At 36.0% G+C, this 18,767-nt stretch overlaps 1 protein-coding gene across 1 annotated transcript; it reads left to right on the top strand.

Moving 5' to 3' along the window:
- Positions 1–2,458: 2,458 nt before the first annotated feature.
- Positions 2,459–18,337, top strand: fam110d (family with sequence similarity 110 member D). Its single transcript, XM_079444261.1, has 2 exons — positions 2,459–2,541; positions 13,679–18,337. The coding sequence occupies exon 2, from the start codon at positions 14,273–14,275 to the stop codon at positions 15,560–15,562; it is 1,290 nt and encodes a 429-aa protein (XP_079300387.1). The 5' UTR covers positions 2,459–2,541; positions 13,679–14,272; the 3' UTR covers positions 15,563–18,337.
- The last annotated feature ends 430 nt before the right edge of the window (positions 18,338–18,767 follow it).

Below are 18,767 nucleotides of genomic sequence, written 5' to 3'. Positions count from 1 at the left end.
TCAGGGCCCTTGGCACCCTACACACACGGTGGCCTGCAGGAAGTCTGGTTTCCAGGGTCCCCTGGGTTTAGACCAAGGGTCAGCGGTATCAGGACCAGGGTTAAATGGTGTTGGGTTTCTTCTTACAGATGTGCTGTGGAGAAACCGGACCTCTGAACAATGATAGGTGCTGTACAATGGCATATGCACTTCGACCATCACTGGTCTACAGTAATGTTATAATTGAGATACTATTAAGAGTTTTTCCTTTTAATATTTTGAATTAGTTTTTATTTTTAATTGTATTTAAAATTCCAGTTAGCAATTTAGTAATTTTGTGTTATATATATATTGTGTGCTATATATCAGTTTCACTTTTAGTTATTTTTGTACATCAAGTTAAAGGTTCACCCATAAATGAACCCTCAGACCACTCAAGATGTAGGTGAGTTTGTTTCTTACATTTACATTTAGTCATTTAGCAGATGCTTTTATCCAAAGCAGCTTACAAATGAGGACAATAGAAGCAATCAAAACCAACAAAAGAGCAATGCTATGAAAATGCTGTGATAAGTCTCTGTTAGCCTAACACAGTACAAGTAGCAAGTTTTATAATAAATAAATATGTTTTTTTTCTTTTTTATCATTATAATTTTTTTATAATATTTTGTTATCATTATTTATTATATTTTTTATAATAATAATACTTTTTTAATTATAATTTTTATAATAAATAAAAAGAAAACAGTTGAAAGAATAGAAAACGAATTGAGAATGTTAGTGTAAGAGGATACATTTTTAAATGAAAAGACAAGAAGATAAAAAGAATAGGGAATACTAGTTAATAGATAATGCACAAACAATTCACACGACTCCAGTTCATCTATTAACGTCTTGTGAAGCCAGATCTGTAGTCCTGTATCCATAATATTGCTTCCTTCAGTGAAAAATTCATCAGGTCTGAATCAGGAGAAAAATCTGCACAGATCAAGCACAGTCCAAAACAGCTCTAAACAAATATGTGGGTGGATTTTGATGTGAGAGACAACAGGAGATGGACGACTTGTATTTTGTCCAAGGTTTAAAGTTAAAACATTTTAATAATGGATTTGTTTCTTACAAACACACAGCTTTTGGGTTAAGTTAAGATGTTAGTCCATCAGTGAAGATGTTAACTGATGGACTGGATTGGTGTGGATTATTGTGATGTTTTTATCAGCTGTTTGGACTCTCATTCTGACGGCACCCATTCACTGCAGAGCATCCATTGCTGAGCAAGTGATGGAGTGCTACATTTCTCCAAATCTGATGAAGAAACAAACTCATATACATCTTTGATGGCCTGAGGGTGATTACATTTTTATTTCTGGGTCACCCCTAGATCAAAATGAGAAATGTTACTTTGGCAACTAGCTGAAAAAAATAAAATAAAAAAAATAATATCATGTTTTTATATTTAATTTGAAGTAACAAGATATTTTAATGGCTTCAGATTTAGTTAACTTTAATGACCATGGAATGTAGTAAATGCTCCATTAGAAATAAATAATGAAACTAGAAATTAGTAAATGCATCCATGCACTGAGTCTCTCTGAAGTGTCTCCAGACCAAACCCCTGATTTCTTGACGATCCCCCGCAGGGCCCTCATTGTACCGTCATCACAGCAACATTATGGAGCCAAGGTTCACCAAACATTGAACACTAATCTAATCTTAATGCTCTCTTCATTACTGCGTGAATAACAGACTCAGACGTAGACGGTAAATCAACGCATTGCATTATATATATATTTTTAGACCTACATTCACTTTTATTTATCAGTTTTACTCAATTACTTTTAATCAAAATGGTGTTTTTGGTGATTTTTAGTTGATATATGAAATCTGTTCTAAAAGGTTCATGAACAACCAAAGAAACGTTTTTGCGATTTTGAGAACATTATTAATAAGTAGATAACTTTGAACGAACGTTCTATTAATGTTACTGGAAGAACTTTAGCCAAAGTTCTGAGAATGTTCCCTGCTGGCTAGATTTCAGTGAATTATATCCGCAAATAGGTTCATAATTGCATTTACTGTTTGCATATTTCTAAAAAGCTTTAGAGGCTATTTAAAGACAGGATCCATATTGTCACAAAAGATCAGCTTGCGTTCAATGAACTGAATCTTTTTAATATCAGGACAATAACGCTGGAAACGCTCAGAAACATTTCACTACTTAAACGTGCATGTCTATATTTAACGCGACTTTTAAAAACAAACCCACCCTGAGAAATGTCTCAAATGAAAACTGGTCTCTGGCTTGATATTTTGTAACCTAATGCAATGCCAATGCATGTCGCAGATAAACAGATATAGGCTAAATCTACCTGTTTAAACATTGATGTCTCGAGCATTTTGGTCTGTAGTGCAGGTCCTCCCCCTGCAGTCGTGTTTGTGGAGGGCTCAGTTTACACTCATGCCTGCCCGCCCACAGCAGAGGGATGTTCCCGGTGCTCCTCCGGCGCTCAGATCACAAACCACTGGACCAGTGACGTTACCGGAGCTTCCACTCGACACACGGTAAGAGCAAACTAGTGATTCATATCCGATCACATAAGGTTCATTCAGCGACTTTATTTAAAGGATTGCGTCCCTCTAAACCGAAGTCGCGTCAATTATTGAGTAGAAGTTCGTGTTCGTCTTGTCATATGTGAATAAACACTGTTCATTCAATATAAACTGTCACTGATCTTAGTAAAAGATTTTATCATCTTATTTTAAGTTCAGTTTAAGGATTTAAGGTATGAAGCGGAGATTTATCATTTTGTTTTCTTTAGGCTAAATAATTGATAGCACTGCAGCTTTTAGTTAGGTTTATGTGGATATGCTACTATTTTGGGGCAAAGTACGAATTGTAAGTTCTATGTGTTTTTATTTTTTATTTTTATAAGAGTGGTAGCCTAAATGGATAAGGTGATTTTTTTCTGAATGCGAAATGGCCAGAAAGGGTTTTGAAACTGCATGAATGGAGTAATGTTGATAGTTTTGTTAACGAAACGTTCTGTATGTGAATATATTGTCTGTAACAGCTTCTTTAGTCTGGCTGATCATTTACTTAATGTCATTTGATTTATTTCAAACTGAGTTTTTGAAGATTTTAATCATATTCTTAAAATTCAATTCTTGTGCCTGTAGCAGAACCAAACCGAATTGCAATAACAATGACTGTTTGAGTCTGAATTCCCATAAATTCATGTACTCAATTAAACGAAGAACTTACTAGGATGCACCAAATCACTCATACAGTTCAGTTAGGATGCTGACTTAAAAGTCAGCAGCCTATGCAGGCAGTATTGACCAAAACACTACATTTTCAAAGTGGAAATTGTTGATGCACTATGCATGACCTCTGCTCTCATTTACACTAGACTAGGAATTTATGTAAGTTTATTACCTGATGTTTACACAGTGCTATGGTGGTAAATGGTTGGGTTGGTGTTGCAGGAAAAGACTGAAACAAAAGAGCAGACTCCAAATAAAGGAAAGTGAGGTGACCACATGTGTTTTTGTAAATGCCAGACACAGTTGCCTAATGAAAATTCCACTTATCCAAACAGGCACAGTTTTAGTACTAATTAAGTCTTTTCTTAATTTGTATGGATTTACAGTTTCTGGAGTTATGTGTAAATGGATGGGTAATGCTCACAACCCTCCCCCACTAAAGACCTCACTTAGGTTAGGTGGCAAACCATGCACTAACTTTCACAAAGTCAGCAGTATTAACCACTGAGAACCAGTCTAAACACTCAAAAACTAGACCAAACGCAGAGATTGCACCTGTCCTTGAACCATAAGTGAGGCCTCTTCATACTGGTGTATTGTCTTCCAAACCATAAAATAGGATAAACACGTGTCTGTGGCGGTGTCATCTCTCTGACGCACCGATGCATGTGAAATCTAAACATCAGCATGATGCTCCTCTGCAGCCTTTCCTGTCATTGTGCATGTACATTGAGGTCTAATATCTACTGGCAAACTATAATAAAATCTTTGAAGTATTGCTGAATGCATTAGATCCAGATTATGAGCCCAAATATGGCCAGACGTTTGCTCCAAAAGTCACCAGAATATATAACTTTTCATATATACATTTATGTATAGTTTTGAATTTTTATTAAATTATATTTTTATATAATTTTTGATATTTTATGTATATATATATATATATATATATATATATATATATATATATATATATATACTAGTGCTGTCAAACGATTAATCGCATCCAAAATAAAAGTTTTTGTTTACATAATAGATGAGTGTGTACTATTTATTATGTATATATAAATACAAACACATGCATGTATATTTAAGAAAAATATGCTGTTTATTATATTATAAATGTATATATAAAATATAAATATATAAATGTATATACATGCAAGTATTTTCAAAATATATACTGTATGTGTATTTATATATAAATAATAAACACAGTACACATACATATATTATGTAAACAAAAACTTTTATTTTGGATGCGATTAATCACGATTAATCACTTGACAGCACTAATATATATATATATATATATATATGTATGTGTGTGTGTATGAAAGAGAAATTTATTTGTTATTTTCACTATTTTAAATCATTTTTAAATATCATTTATATATTTCATATATAGATATTTTCATACTTTTATATATATAAAACTGAAATAAATAATAAATACTTGTTTATATATATATATATATATATATATATATATATATATATATATATATATATATTAGTATATACACATACAAACATACATACATGTTTTTCTGGTTCGTTTCTTTTTATACATTTATATTATATTAATACATTTATACATTTAATTTAATTTTTCTTATGTGTATAAATAATTGTCTCTGTTTTATATTTTTATTCTATTTTTTTTTTAATTATATATTTTATATTTCTTATGCATATATTTTTTCTCTCTCTTTATGTATGTATATTATTTATATAATAGATCTAGATCTATATTATCAGACCTGTAGCAGACCTGAGCTGTCTGCATCTCTCATCTGAGCTGCTTTGAGATGAATAAATGTGAAAGGACTTATAACAGCACTGGGGCGGACACTAAAAACACACGAGAAAAGCCCACGGGCTGCATGCAGTGACCTTTGCCAGTTTGTATGCGAGCAGCTGAAGGGATGCCCATGCTGCTCTGGAAGTGAACCCTATGTAGGGAACACGCTTCTCACTATCATCTCGGTGTGACCACATCAGTCTCAAGTGTTATGCAATATATATTGTGTGTATATATATATATATATATATATATATATGACAAAAGTAAAGAGTGTAAAGACCATCAACTCTACCGTGCGACTCCACCGGGCAGGGACACCGGCAAGGGATAGAAGTAACGCTTTTTATTTTAGTTTTTTCATTTATATGTTTATTATTGAAATGTTGTTATATGCATGTGTCAATTTTATTTTATTTGTTTATTTTCTTAAATATGTGGGTATATAGTATTTATAGAGTTGTAACTTTTCGTTTTAGTTACTTTTTCTTATTTGGAAGTCTCTTTGGACAAAAGCGTCTGCTAAATGACAAAAGTAAAGTAAATAAAGTAAAGATATATATGCGTCCGGGGTGGAAAAGCAACAGCTGTTTTGTTTTATTAAAGCCCAAATGTTGCTCTTCTTTCAGCCGAGTATTTTCTCCTCGAGTGCAATCACGTGAACAATCATTTCCCCCATAGAAATCATCACAGTGCTAATGTGTGGCTGCGTGTTAACAGCTCGGGTTACTAATTAGAGGCCGAAGGTTCCTCTAGTGACATGCATGTCGCTCCCTATGTAGTCCTCTTGTCTTTTTCCCTTCATGATTTATTTACTCACTGCACTATTAATATTAAATGGACAAATCCCGATGCTGTGACGCTTGCGGGACGCCTGACAGCTGTGGGAGCGGGTCGCTGATAGTCACACGTCCCGTTAATTGTCTTGGGCTCGTCTAGGTAGCACCGCTGTCCTGCCAGCTCGGATCAGACCTCGCGCTGCCGCCCGGATCTCTCGTGGCACATGAAGGGCTTGTAGGCATTGTTCTGACAGGGCCGGTAAGCAGTGATCTTTCCCTTTGCTGGGGTGGTGGGGGCGTCGAGGGGAGATTACGGGCTATTTCTGTGGCACTTTGGGCCTGTTTGTGACCAACGAGCCAGACTAGCGGCTAATGAGAGAGGACAGCTGACAGGTTCAGTGGAGGCTGTGAAGCAAGAGGAAATGGCAGGGAATCACGTGGCGAGTGAGTGATCGAGAGTCTGGCTTTCCCTTTATTTTTGAGCTCAGCAGTAGAGGAATAATTATTTCCAAACTGTAACGTTTGTCATTGTTTACTCACCAATCTGAGATATGAAAGAGTAATATGTTTGCAATAAATGCTTCAAGTAGAGAAAATCCTCATAGAATAGACCATTATTGCTTCTATTTGAATATTTGCATTTATTCGTTTAGCAGGCACATTTTTCCAAAACAAATCACAAATATAAATACAAGCAATTTATCTTAATTAAAATGAAAAAATGTAAATTCATCTGAATTAAAATGAGTAATATATATTTGTACATATTAATAATTGTGTTTTTTCATAGATATTTATACTGAGGTCATTTGTTTTAATTATTTATTTATTTAATTTTATTGTTTTTACCAGGAAGTAAAGAGAACAAAAATATGCTATAAAATAAAAACAAAACATAAAAAAACTAAAATACACACACACACACACACACACACACACACATATATATATATATAACAAAAATACAGTTAGATTTACAGTTTTACATATATTAATAAATTATTATTATATATTACTACTACTACTAATGCTAGTAATAATAACTTATTATAAATTAATAAAAAAAAAAAAATAAATATATATATATATATATATATATATATATATATATATATATATGTTTCTTAAATTTACTTCCTGGTTAAATAATAATAATAATAATAATAATAAAATCTTTCTCCCTCTATGTATATTTATTGATTTGTTAAGTGTTTTTGTGTGGCAGTTGTTAGATTCAGCACACTGGATAATCAATGCAATGTCGCTGGTAGTGTTTTTGTGTTTGCTGTCATGGAGTGAAAACTTGTGCCACATGACATTTGATGGTCCGATGTTAGACAGGACGACTGGAGGGGTCAGGCGTTCCTCCCCCATCATCCCATCACCCCCGACCCCTTCCACAAGTCACATTTGTTTGTACCCTTGCCGTTAACACTTGAGTCTGCGGTGACCTTAACATGAGCCTGGCACATCACACTAACAGCCGGACCACAGCAGCTTTATCAGAGGGAACTAGAGGTTGGTTAATGTGTTGACTGGTCAGGCTCCAGAGGAATAAACTGAGCTACTTTATCACTTGTGGTCCCTGAGAGCAGATTATGGCAATCAAGTTAAGACTTAACCTTCCAAATGATCCGTAATGTAATCTGATCAGCGTTTGAGCAGCTCTTTCTACACACTTGCTCTTTGCTTCAGGCAGTTCATAAAATTCAGTTTTGTGGATTCTTAAAAGGCCGCATGTAGATCAGATTACTTCTCCTTCACATGCCCAGAATATATTAAATTACTATTTCACTATTTTTTTTAGGCCTTTTATTAGGGAACGTTTCCATATGCCAAACATTTGTTATGGGCACAGTAAATAGACCAGCAAACTTTATATGCATAATAAAATCAGGCAGATTTAAAGCTCTGCAATGTGAACATCTTAAATTCAGAAATTAATAATTTAGACAATCTCCAGAAGCAGTCCAAAAGTATATTCGTTTTTTTTTTTTTTTAAGATGAATTTTTTTTTTTTTTTATTATATATATATTTATTTTATTATTTATAATTTAATATAATTTGTATTATTTATTGCATTTTGCAGTCTCCAACAGCAGTTCAACCTGGATCTTTTCTAGTAAGACAAAGTTTCATACTGCATAATGTCAAGGTTTATTCTAGCCACAAACTGCTCACTTAGACAAAGATGAGCAGGCATAGGCTAGATATACGTATGTATATCAAATACATATTCACACGCACATATGCATTAGTCCTCAGGAACAGATTTTCTAAAGCTCATTCCGGCATCTCGCCTTTCCTGTCATTGCACACACAAATCTTGTGCATTCACTCAGGAAAAGCAAGACGTTTCCATGCCCCTTTTTGTTTTTCCTTTAGTATAATAGATGTGCACAACTTTTAGCACTTCTCAAGGCAACTCCTTCACTTCCTGCCTGAACTTTCTGGCTCCGAGCCGTGGATGGAGTCCAACTCTCATGCGTGGATTAGATGGAGATGCCAGGTCCACATTCATAGGAGGATATTTTGTTTTACTCTGGTGAAATTTATAGCCCTTTATCAGGCCTCTGCAGCGTGAAAAAAAGAACCAAAGCAGTTTATGACGTAACTAATGGAAAAGTAGGGTAAAGTCCACTGATGTGATGTGTGAACGCCTTAACACTACATCTTAACCCTGTACAGCCTGAAAAAACAACAGGCTGAACATTTGAATCAGAGCAGTTTCTTGAAACTTTAGACAAATATAAATAAAATCTTTACAAAAATGCAAATGTGTTTTTTATATCATATTTGATTCATCAAGCTGTTATGGCTCCTATAGTAATGCTATAGTGAGAATATGGATTTAAAGCAAAATTTTTGCTTAATGGTTAATTGATAGGTCATTACGCCATCTTTTGTTGTTGTTGTTGCTGTTTAGGACACATTTTAACTACAAATTTACATTTATTCGTTTAGTAGATGCTTTTATCCAAAGGGCTTGTCACAGACTTCAACAATATACATAGTATACAATGCTAGATTTATTAGAAAGTTTATTAGAAATGTGATGTGATCTGGTGAATCCCAAAAATTAAATAAGTAAATAATTTAAGTTTAGTCATTTTTTAATTTTATATAAATTATAAAGAATTAAATAAATAATATATGTAAAAAATTTTTTAATCAAGATTACATTTAATGCAACAAATACACAAGTTACAACTGAACTACAAATGTACTTTAATTGAAAGAAGAACGTTTTTGTTTTTATTTTATTTACTTTTACTTTTTAAATTCCAATAATGAAAACTTTGAAGGGAATTGTTTATGAAAAGCTCAACCTACGGTTATCAAAATAGCTTTTCAAAAGTTTTTTGGACAATATTTGCACTATATAATTATAATATACAGCTTTTTGTCCTCATTTTCTTTTTGCACAATGTAATTTCTTGTTTTATTTCTTTGGATTTCGAGATTAAATATGTTCATGTTCATGCTGATCGTTTTCTGAGACTCACCTGACCTCATGCGTTTCTCATAACCTGAAAATTTGGTTTAAATAATCAAATCACAAACATCTCAGACCCCATTTACACCTGCATTCATCCTTGGCCGACTCTGATCAGATCAGCGATGTTGTTAATAGCAGGTGTAAATGGTGCCCATTTGTCTGCAGTGGATGCCCATCAAGTCACCAAAGTCTCTGGCTCACATTTGTCACGTTTGAATGACAATAGACACCCACCGGGTCAGTTAAGTGTCCACCTCATAATTTGGAGTGGGTTTAGGGGGGTCTGTCATGTTTTAAAGAGGTCCCTTGTGACCCGTAGGCCTGTCATACATCAACTGCATAATGGCACTTAGGAGCTCTCTATGCTCAGGAGATCTATGCTACCTCTGCCTTTGTGTCAGTAGAGTGTTTGTGTCTGTTGAGTTTTATTGTCATGTGTTTTCTTTCTCTCTGTTTTTTTTACTAATGAGCCGCAGCATTCAGTCCAGCCTCTTATCTCCACAGCCAGAGGCCTCTATTGTCTGCGCCGATAAATAATGCAGGAGCTGGTCTGTGGTGGACGTCCTGAGCCTTTTGTAGTTTTATATCGGAGTCCAACACGGGACCTTTTAATGTAATTATGCTGCTCAGACTGGGTGGGACAGACACGCTCTGCACTGTTTGCTGGTGCTTTTAATTAGAATTAGAAGTTTTTATCAACTGGATGCAATAACTTTCAGTTTAAATTTATGGCACGGACTATAAATAATGTTTTATTGTCTGGAACTATTACATTATTCCAAAACATTCTAATGGAATTGAATATGTAACCATTTTAAATTCCTAAATTAAATTTTCTGTTAGACAAAAAAAAAAAAAGTTGTATTAAAAAGTAAACAGTTTTGTATTATATTATTATTATTATTATGGTCTAAAACAAGCAGTGAAGAATTTATATAAATGTAAATAAAATAATTTTATATTATATATAAAATAATAACAATAATTATATATGAAATAAGATATTTTTATTAATTATATTTATTATTATTAATGTATTAATTCATATTAATTCAATTATTTAAATTATATACAACTAAATCATTTAAATTATTATTAAAGTCTAATTTAATTTAAAAAAATAATAATTGTTAGTTTTTTTCAGTTGAGGAAAAGATCAAGGTAAAAAGAGTTGAGTAAAAAGATGATTTATTTAAAGTTCAATAAATGCATGATGTTTCAAAATCGCTGAGTAATCATATTAAATAATTGTGATCTCAATAAAATAACCATGATTATGATTTTTTTTAATCGAGCAGCCCTACAATGAACATCACTTAAAGTTTAGTGTACCAGTAAATGTTGCATGAAAAAAAAACGAAATAGCATATGCTGTGCCTGTAACTTTTAAATTATAGGCAGTTTGAATCATTTTCTTTCCGTGATATAACATTTCAGGATATTCAACCATAAATGAGGCCTTTATAATTAGTCAAATGTGTTAAGACTGTCTTGTTTTGGTCACCTTGCTACTTTGCATGAAGTCTTCAGTAGATCATGGCTTTAGATGCAGCTTGACAGAAAACATCTGTTTGCTCTCTGACCTTGTTGGACGGCTATTTTGGCCTCCCCTGCAGGCAGACGGTCTGCCCACCAACTTCACTGAGACGCAAAGACATACCAGCATGAAAGCCAGCGAGATGAGAGGAGGCTGGATTAGCAGGGGTTAATTACAAGCCATCGAGAGCCGCTGCTATTACGGGGCAGTTCAGCCCTCAAAAGAGAGAGGAGCACAGGCGACGTGTCATGTCACTAATTTGCCTCTTTAGAGCCAATGAGAGTAATACAGCCCACGGTAAAAGAGCAAATGCTCTGGGTGATGCTGTGAACGTGTGAAACAACTGTACAGTGATGTGGGACTGTAATGTTTTGAGATGTTTCTGAAGATCAGAAAGGTTCCCTTTTAAAAAATCTTTCAAATGTTCAAAATCCAACTACTTGGTTTATTTCCATATATTTTTTATTTATTTATGTAGTCTCTGATTTTTTTTTTATTTTAGATGAGTTATGAGCTTGCATATGATAAATGTCCAATTCACGAACATTAGTTGATTTATGAAGTTCTTTTTAATGAATCAGTTGAACCGATTCAGACTGAATCAATCACATGAGTCATCTGTGTGAATCAGTCAGACTACTCATTTCTTTAATGAATCATCTCTGATGACTCACTGAATCGCATACAGTTTATAGTACATATCCGCAACTCCTGAAGGAAACTTTGTCAATGTGAAGAAGTAAATTTACCAGTGTTTTATTCTGTCAGTCAGTAAATCTCTCAGAGATGTGAGCATGTTTTAATTCAAGCCTCTGCTTGGCTATTATTAGCCCTGTTTCTGTCCTAAACACGGTGATCCAGCAAGCAAATAGCTTTCACGCTGGTTTGGAAAGATCTATATTAATGAGGTAATGCATTTACAAGCCAATAATAGCCTTAAGTGCATAGTGATGTAGACAAGGCTAATAATAATGTGCTAATTATGAAACATACTATTTTGTCGTACTTTGTGCACTATATGTTGATTGCATTAACCTGATGGGTTATATTAGGAATGTGCTTAACTCATATTGCGGTAGATACTGGCTTATGGGGCTGGAAATATAACTAATATTCACAATGCATCTCTAATTCTCTTGTAACTTAAATAGTTTCTCTGATTTAAACTTAAATAGCAAGAACAGTGCTGGAGTTAGTTTCATTTATTGCTATGAGTCTGATAAAAATATCTGTTTTTATGAATCAATTCAAAACTTTGATTTGCATTGTCACTCAAACATGTTTACGGTTGACCCTACATGGCTTTATTAATTTATTACAATATTTTAGTTAAAATATAGGATGGTAAATATTTGTTTATTATTGTGCATTGCACATAAATGGAAATAATTGAAGATTGTTCTGTTAAAGTTTTTTTTTTTTTACCAAATTTTGAGTCTATTTGGCTGGTGGTTCATCTAAAAAACAGTTAATATATATTTGGAATATCATCAAACCAAAAGGCTGAAAAATAAAAGACTTAGCACAACTGCTTAGTGCTTAGCACAACTGGCTAAACGTTTTCTGAGATCGGACCCCCTGTTGCTCACTTCTTTTCTGAAAGTCCCTAAATCCAGATCCATCTCATGCTCAACACCTGTTCAGAATTCTTTCCCGGAACTTTCCCAAACAATGGCTGCTTTTCCCGGACTGTCTGACATCTGGAAAATGTTGCAGTTCTCCTTTTGACTAGATTTATAGCGAAGGGCTTCAAAGGGGGTCGAGGTACTTGAGAGGTGCTGTAGTTGTACGGTAGAGAGTAATCTTAAATAAGTGCATGAGGTTTGTTAGGGATTTTTTTCTCCTTCAGATTTGTCTTTGCAGTTGATTTTTTTTTCCACTTTAAGTCTGACTATTGAGAAAAGCAGAGCTTGCAATTTAGCAACACACCTGTTTTTAGTTGCAATAAACAACTGCTCTTCATAGTGAAACTGGCAAACAAAGCACAGTTCTGCAGTTATTCCCGTTTACTAGGTCACAGGGACATTTTCTCTTGAAAATGCTGTGTATTGTCTTTTTTTCCTTCACGGGAGTACAAAAATAGCACTTTGATGCATCATGATTACTTTTCAGAATCAACCATGCAGTCAAAATTGTTTTAAGCTAGAATTCTTGCTTTGCAATCATATTCTTTGAGTTGTTAGTGCTATTCTAAATGCACTAAAACCACAGAGAGTCTTAAAAACCACTGCAAGTGTGTTCAAAATCAAATGCAGCAAATGGTCCTACGTCTTAAAATAAATGTTTTTTTATAAGCTGATTTTGGGGTCTTTAAAAAATGGACGCAGTCATGCATTATTTAGCAAAGCCCTCAAGGAATGCAAATGTGGCATGTGGGTTAAGCTAATTCTGATGGTGAAGGCCATTACATCTGCAGTCTGAATGCACATGGTCACAGTTTCCCTTAATAGACTTTCTAAATGCATCTGAGGGTAAATGGGCAAAATTCCATATGTAATATTCAGCGTCATGTATTATGCATATTCATTCAAAGCTAAAATTTACTAAATTTGTGCAGGACAGCACATTTGCACGAGTGAACTGTTATTAAGGACTAGTTCAATAGGTGATGACTGTGAAGTCAACTCAGTCCATGAATAAGCTAATGGCAATGCCTGTGGCCACAGAAATGAATTTCTGCCAACTCCATCGGCTCACAAGAAGCTACAGGGACTTCTGTTCATGCTGCCATATGCCCTATGCCTTGTGAGATTGGCCCTCCCTTGAGAAATGCTAAAAAGTCTTAACTTTGTCTCTACCCTTTTTGTTTTCACAGGGCTCCAGGTATAGAAGGAAAAGGACAGAACCTCTGTCTATCAAACTCTGAAGTGCCCCGGTGCCAGCCGTATAGGTCAACCCAACTGTAACGCCACAGGACAATAGGAGCCCAACCCAGAGACGGCTATCAAAAAGCAAATAATCAAGCTCATTAGCTCTCTTCCCCCAAGGCGACCTTCTCTGAAAAGATCAACAGAAGAAAGGAACTAAACGAGGAGGAAAAAAGGCACTGGCAGCTATTTCTGATGCTCTGTGGTAAAGAGAACATCTCATTTGGGATTTAAGGATTGCGGAAAACGGATTTCCCCATGCCCTGCCCGTTTATCCCAATGCCTGTATAAATATTGCATGGAGATAACAAATCGTGCCTTTTCCAAAAGCACCCAGTGCTTAAACCTCTCAGATTCTCAGAATGCCTAAAAATCTATATTCATAGGGGTCCTATAATTGGATCCCTAAAATTCAGAGACACGTCAGATCTTGAAGAAGCATCAAACCAGTGGTTTCATCCCCAAAGAGTTTCCTTGTCTTTTTTTGGGCAAGGCAGCTGCTTTGTCCTTTCTATTTGGATGCATTTTTCCAGAACTCCAAAATGAAGCCATTAACTCCCATTGGTTCACCTTCTCCGCTGCGGCTCCTAAACAAGGGGCCCGATTACCTGCGCAGGCAGATGGATGCCGGAAGCAGGGGTCGTTCCGTCAGTGCCGTAGAGCGACTGGAAGCCGACAAGGCAAAGTACGTCAAGAGTCAACAGGTCATTAACACAAAGCAGGAGCCCGTGTTAGTTCCCTGTTCGACCCCTCCACCGGTGCCCCGTCGCAACTTAACAGTGTCCACTCCTTCAACGCCCGTTCTCCCACCTCGAAATCAAACGGTGCCTTTCTCTGCACCGCTGTTCTCGCGGGATGAAAATGAGGACGACTCCAGGAAAGAGAACTGTCGGAATGAAACCAATGTGGAAACCAAGAATCGCAACAATGCAACCAAGCCTCCCGTACCTTGTCCAAGAACTCTGACTTTTGGTCCATTAGTTGCTCCGCATAGTGCGCCAATAATGCGCAGGAGCAATGGCAAGCGCATGCTGCGTCCAGACTCCCTGGTTATTTACAGACAAAAGAAAGAGTGCAAGAGTCCCAGTGGAGGTGGAGAAAATGCCAACGGCAACTTAGAGGTCAAGGGATACAGCTTCGTACGACGGCTCTTCCAGGGATCCATGCGTGAAAAGAGCGGAGGCAATGAGGCTCAAAAAATGGTGATAAATGAGGAGAAGGCTTCTTCCTCTCGAGACGGGGATTCGCGAATGTCTTGGTCCAATGATAAAGACACTGTCGACGGCGGGAATGAGACCAGACGATCGAGCAACTCCGAGCGAGAGCACTCAATGCCCGAGACGCAAAACGACAACACTGGTTTTCAGGAGAAGCATTCGAAGAACTGCATGGTCAGTTTACAAAACAGCACGGGGAACACCAAGAATAATGACATGGACCCATGGAAGCCAGTCGTTCCTCAGATGCGATCTGTTTTGAAACGCTCCAAGTCAGAATTGCAACTACGCTGTTCGCTAGCCATGTCTGAGCAGGAACGCTTCTTCGACTACTGTGGATTGGGCCTGGATATGGTGGAAAGGCTTGGACCAGAGAACTTTCTAAACGGGGCAAGTTCAGTCGACACGCTCTCGCTGCTACTGAGGAGCGTCGGAGGCGGTGGCTCGGAGCCCAGCGAGTTTTCCCGGCACTCCGGTGAAGGGCTTTTTCAGGAGGAGCTTGCTGAGCAGATCCCTACAGGTGTGTCCATTATTGAGAGAAATGCTCGGGTCATAAAATGGCTCTACGGTTGCAGGAACGCAGCCCAGGAGGGTCCTAAAGAGTCTACTGTTTGATTATCACAATAACTAAACCCGAGACTTTCTGGAGCCAATCTGGTTGTTCCAATCTGTTCCAATCTGGAAAACTATGCTGTATTTATTTCACATGAGACATTGTATTTAAGAGATTTGTTTGGCTTTTCACAGCCAGTACGAGAAAATTCATGTTATTTTGTGTGTCACATATGAAGCTGCAAACTGACACTTCCTTTCATGACCTACACTGTGGCTTTGTCGAAATCGCCCCCTATCCCCTCATTCACTATTCCCAACATTAGTTTACTAACATAGTCCACTCGAAGTAGTGGATGAGAACAAATGAGCGAATTTGGACACTGAATGTGGCTGTGGACTCTTCTGACAAGACTCGGAAATTCATTTGCCGCATTTCTCACATTGCATGGCTATTCTGTAGTGGCCTGTACACTCATTATTATGGTGCATTATGGGATTGAATGAGTGCACTCAATAATGTCCACTACGGTTTCAGACTAGTGCACTATAGAGTGTAGGGGGCGATTATGATGTATATTTAGCAATGTCATCTCCTGTTCTCTGTAAATATAGAGTTATGAGTCCGTCCAGTTACTTCTGTTCAGAAACGAGTGTTATTTGTTGAGTGTAACTTAAAGAACGTGTCATCCGATAAATAATTTAACACTGAAAACCACTAAGCTTTTTCTCTGGGGCTGGGAAACCGATGCATGAGTGTTAAATGAACCATGTGTACCTCATTTCCCAACTGTCCCAGTTTAGTTTGTGTGTTGCCTTTTTTCCTTAAACGCAGGCGTTGGAACAAACACACAGAGGACCCCTGTGGGGATATTAATGCACTGACTTGGAGAAAGAGACGGAGTGAGAGCTATATGTACTGCTATGAAACTTATTTTTAACACTGAGACTCAGTATATGCAAAGAAAAATGCAGAGCCTTAAAAACAACCTGATTTTGAGTTTCATTAACTTATGCCAAAGAAATGCGCTGGGTAGTGATGTAAAATATGTTCCAAACCCTATCGAGCCTCCTTAAGAGAATAATGTTCACGGAGTTTGATATTAGCATGTTGCTAAGCTAATAACTTGGGAAATACTGGGTTAAACTGCATGTTTTTATTAATATTTTTACAGTACAGAACAAAACATATTCAGTGTTGGGAAGGTTACTTTGGAAATGTACTTTGGTTACAGATTACAAGTTACCCTATGTAAAATGTATAAAGTAGCGTAACTATCAATTACTTTATCAATGTAACTGATTACATTTGAGTATTTTTCTAAATTTCTAACGGACGTTTTCAACTGTTAATCATTTTGAAACATTTAAAGGCAGGGTTAACCTTACAGTAGTAGGCTTACTCAACACTGTTTACTGTCAGACTGTCAAAATCCTTCTTCACTAGAATTAAGATGATGATAATTTAATTTTAAAGCACAGCCACCACAAAAAATGAGGTTATATACAGATTTAAAATCATAACAAGAAACCGTTTAATAGCTATGAAACTGTTTTTGTAATCAAATCTTTGCATATAGCGATGACAGGAAACACTAGAATCCAACAATCCCTTGGAAAAAACAAAAGCATATACATAAACCTAAATAGGAAATAAAACAGTTATGTGTTAAGCATGTGTCCTTTTCTGTGTCCTAAAGTCCGGAAGCATTGGTGTCTCATATTTTAGAGCAGTCAATGCGTTTTGGGAAAGAAATCAATCAAATCTGTATGTGTGTGAAAATATTCTGCTTTGTAACTGTTACCATTTTCATAAGTAACTATAATTGAATTACACATTTTTTCTCAGTAACTGTAACAGGTTACATTTCTTTTGTAATTAAATTATGTAATTTTTTACATGTAACTAGTAACTCGCCAACACAGAATATATTTATATTTTTATCCATCTTTGATATTTTTTCCCTGTGCATTTTAGAACTGCCTTTTTCGTAAAGGATGCATGCTGTGCAAATTTGATTTAGGCCAAAACTCTATTGTACAAGGCATTGCAATTTTGCTCTAAACAGCAAATATTATTTTCTGAAGGGGACCAAAGGTAAAATTTTAACAATCAGTCATTGATAAACCAATACTCTTGGTAGCTGCTCACTATAGGGTTTGGAACAACCTTGCCCCCAACTGTCTGTTACCAATACCTACAAAATGCATATTGCCCAATTTCACCACATTTGTGAAACTGCATCTATGAGTGTTACTTTGATTACTGTGATGATAAATAATGGTTGTTTGCACATTTGTCCTCAACACAAGTGACAGTTCCTGTGGCGAAGCATTCTTCAGTACGCACTTGACTACACTGTTTCTGTGTCAAAAGTACAGCGTTAAGCAAAGTAGAGGAAGACGTAACAGTGAGAGACCTGCCGGGCGGACACACACTCCCGGTGTGGGAGACCCTGATGTGTTTTCATAGTGAAGGAGACCTTTGAAAGCTCCTCCCATCTAAACGCATCAATCAGACACAGATTCTCCTTTGTCGTAATGAATCGCCCCGGTCAGAGGCATTAATCAGGGTCTATAATACCACTGATAAATGAAGCAAACGTCCGCTGCGGCATGCACAGGTCAGACTGCGGCCTGCAGAGAAACAACTGTGATCTTTCCTTTCAAACTTTTTCATCCCCAATTTCCAAGATGCATTAGTCTTCCAGAGCACCCGAAATCTCTCTCTTGCATGTTTACAGTCTATCTGTATATGTTTCTATAAAGAAGAATTTAGTTTTCAACCCAAAGAGATATTACAGAGAAAGTCCTAATAAAATCCTATTTCTGAACAACTGTATGCATTTGTGTTTTGTATCAATATAATCATATAGCTGTATGTTTTTGAGTGCATGCAAAGAAAACTGTGTTTGCTGCTTAATATTTTTGTGGAAACCATGATACATTCAAAAGTTTGAAATAGGTTTTAAAAAAGTAATACTTTTATTCAGCAAGGACACGTAAAACTGGCAGTAAAGACATTTATAATGATACAAAAGATTTCTAATTCAAATAATTACTGTTCTTTTGAACTTTCTATTCATCAAAGAATCCAAAAAAATAAAATGTATCACAGTTTCCACAAAAATATGAAGCAGCACAGCTGTTTCTTGAGCAGCAAATCATCATATTAGAATGATTTCTGAAGGATCATGTGACACTGAAGACTAGAGTAATGATGCTGAAAATTCAGCTTTGATCACAGGAATAAATTACATTTTACAAT

The sequence above is a fragment of the Barbus barbus genome (genome assembly GCF_936440315.1).
Source record: "Barbus barbus genome assembly, chromosome: 21".
NCBI classification, from domain to species: Eukaryota; Metazoa; Chordata; class Actinopteri; order Cypriniformes; family Cyprinidae; genus Barbus; species Barbus barbus.
The sequence above is the reverse complement of the archived record's forward strand: the minus strand, read 5'-3'. Positions and strand labels throughout refer to the sequence as shown.

Coding starts and splice junctions, on each gene's coding strand:
- fam110d (XM_079444261.1), top strand. CDS start 14,273: ATGAAGCCATTAACTCCCATTGGTTCACCTTCTCCGCTGCGGCTCCTA.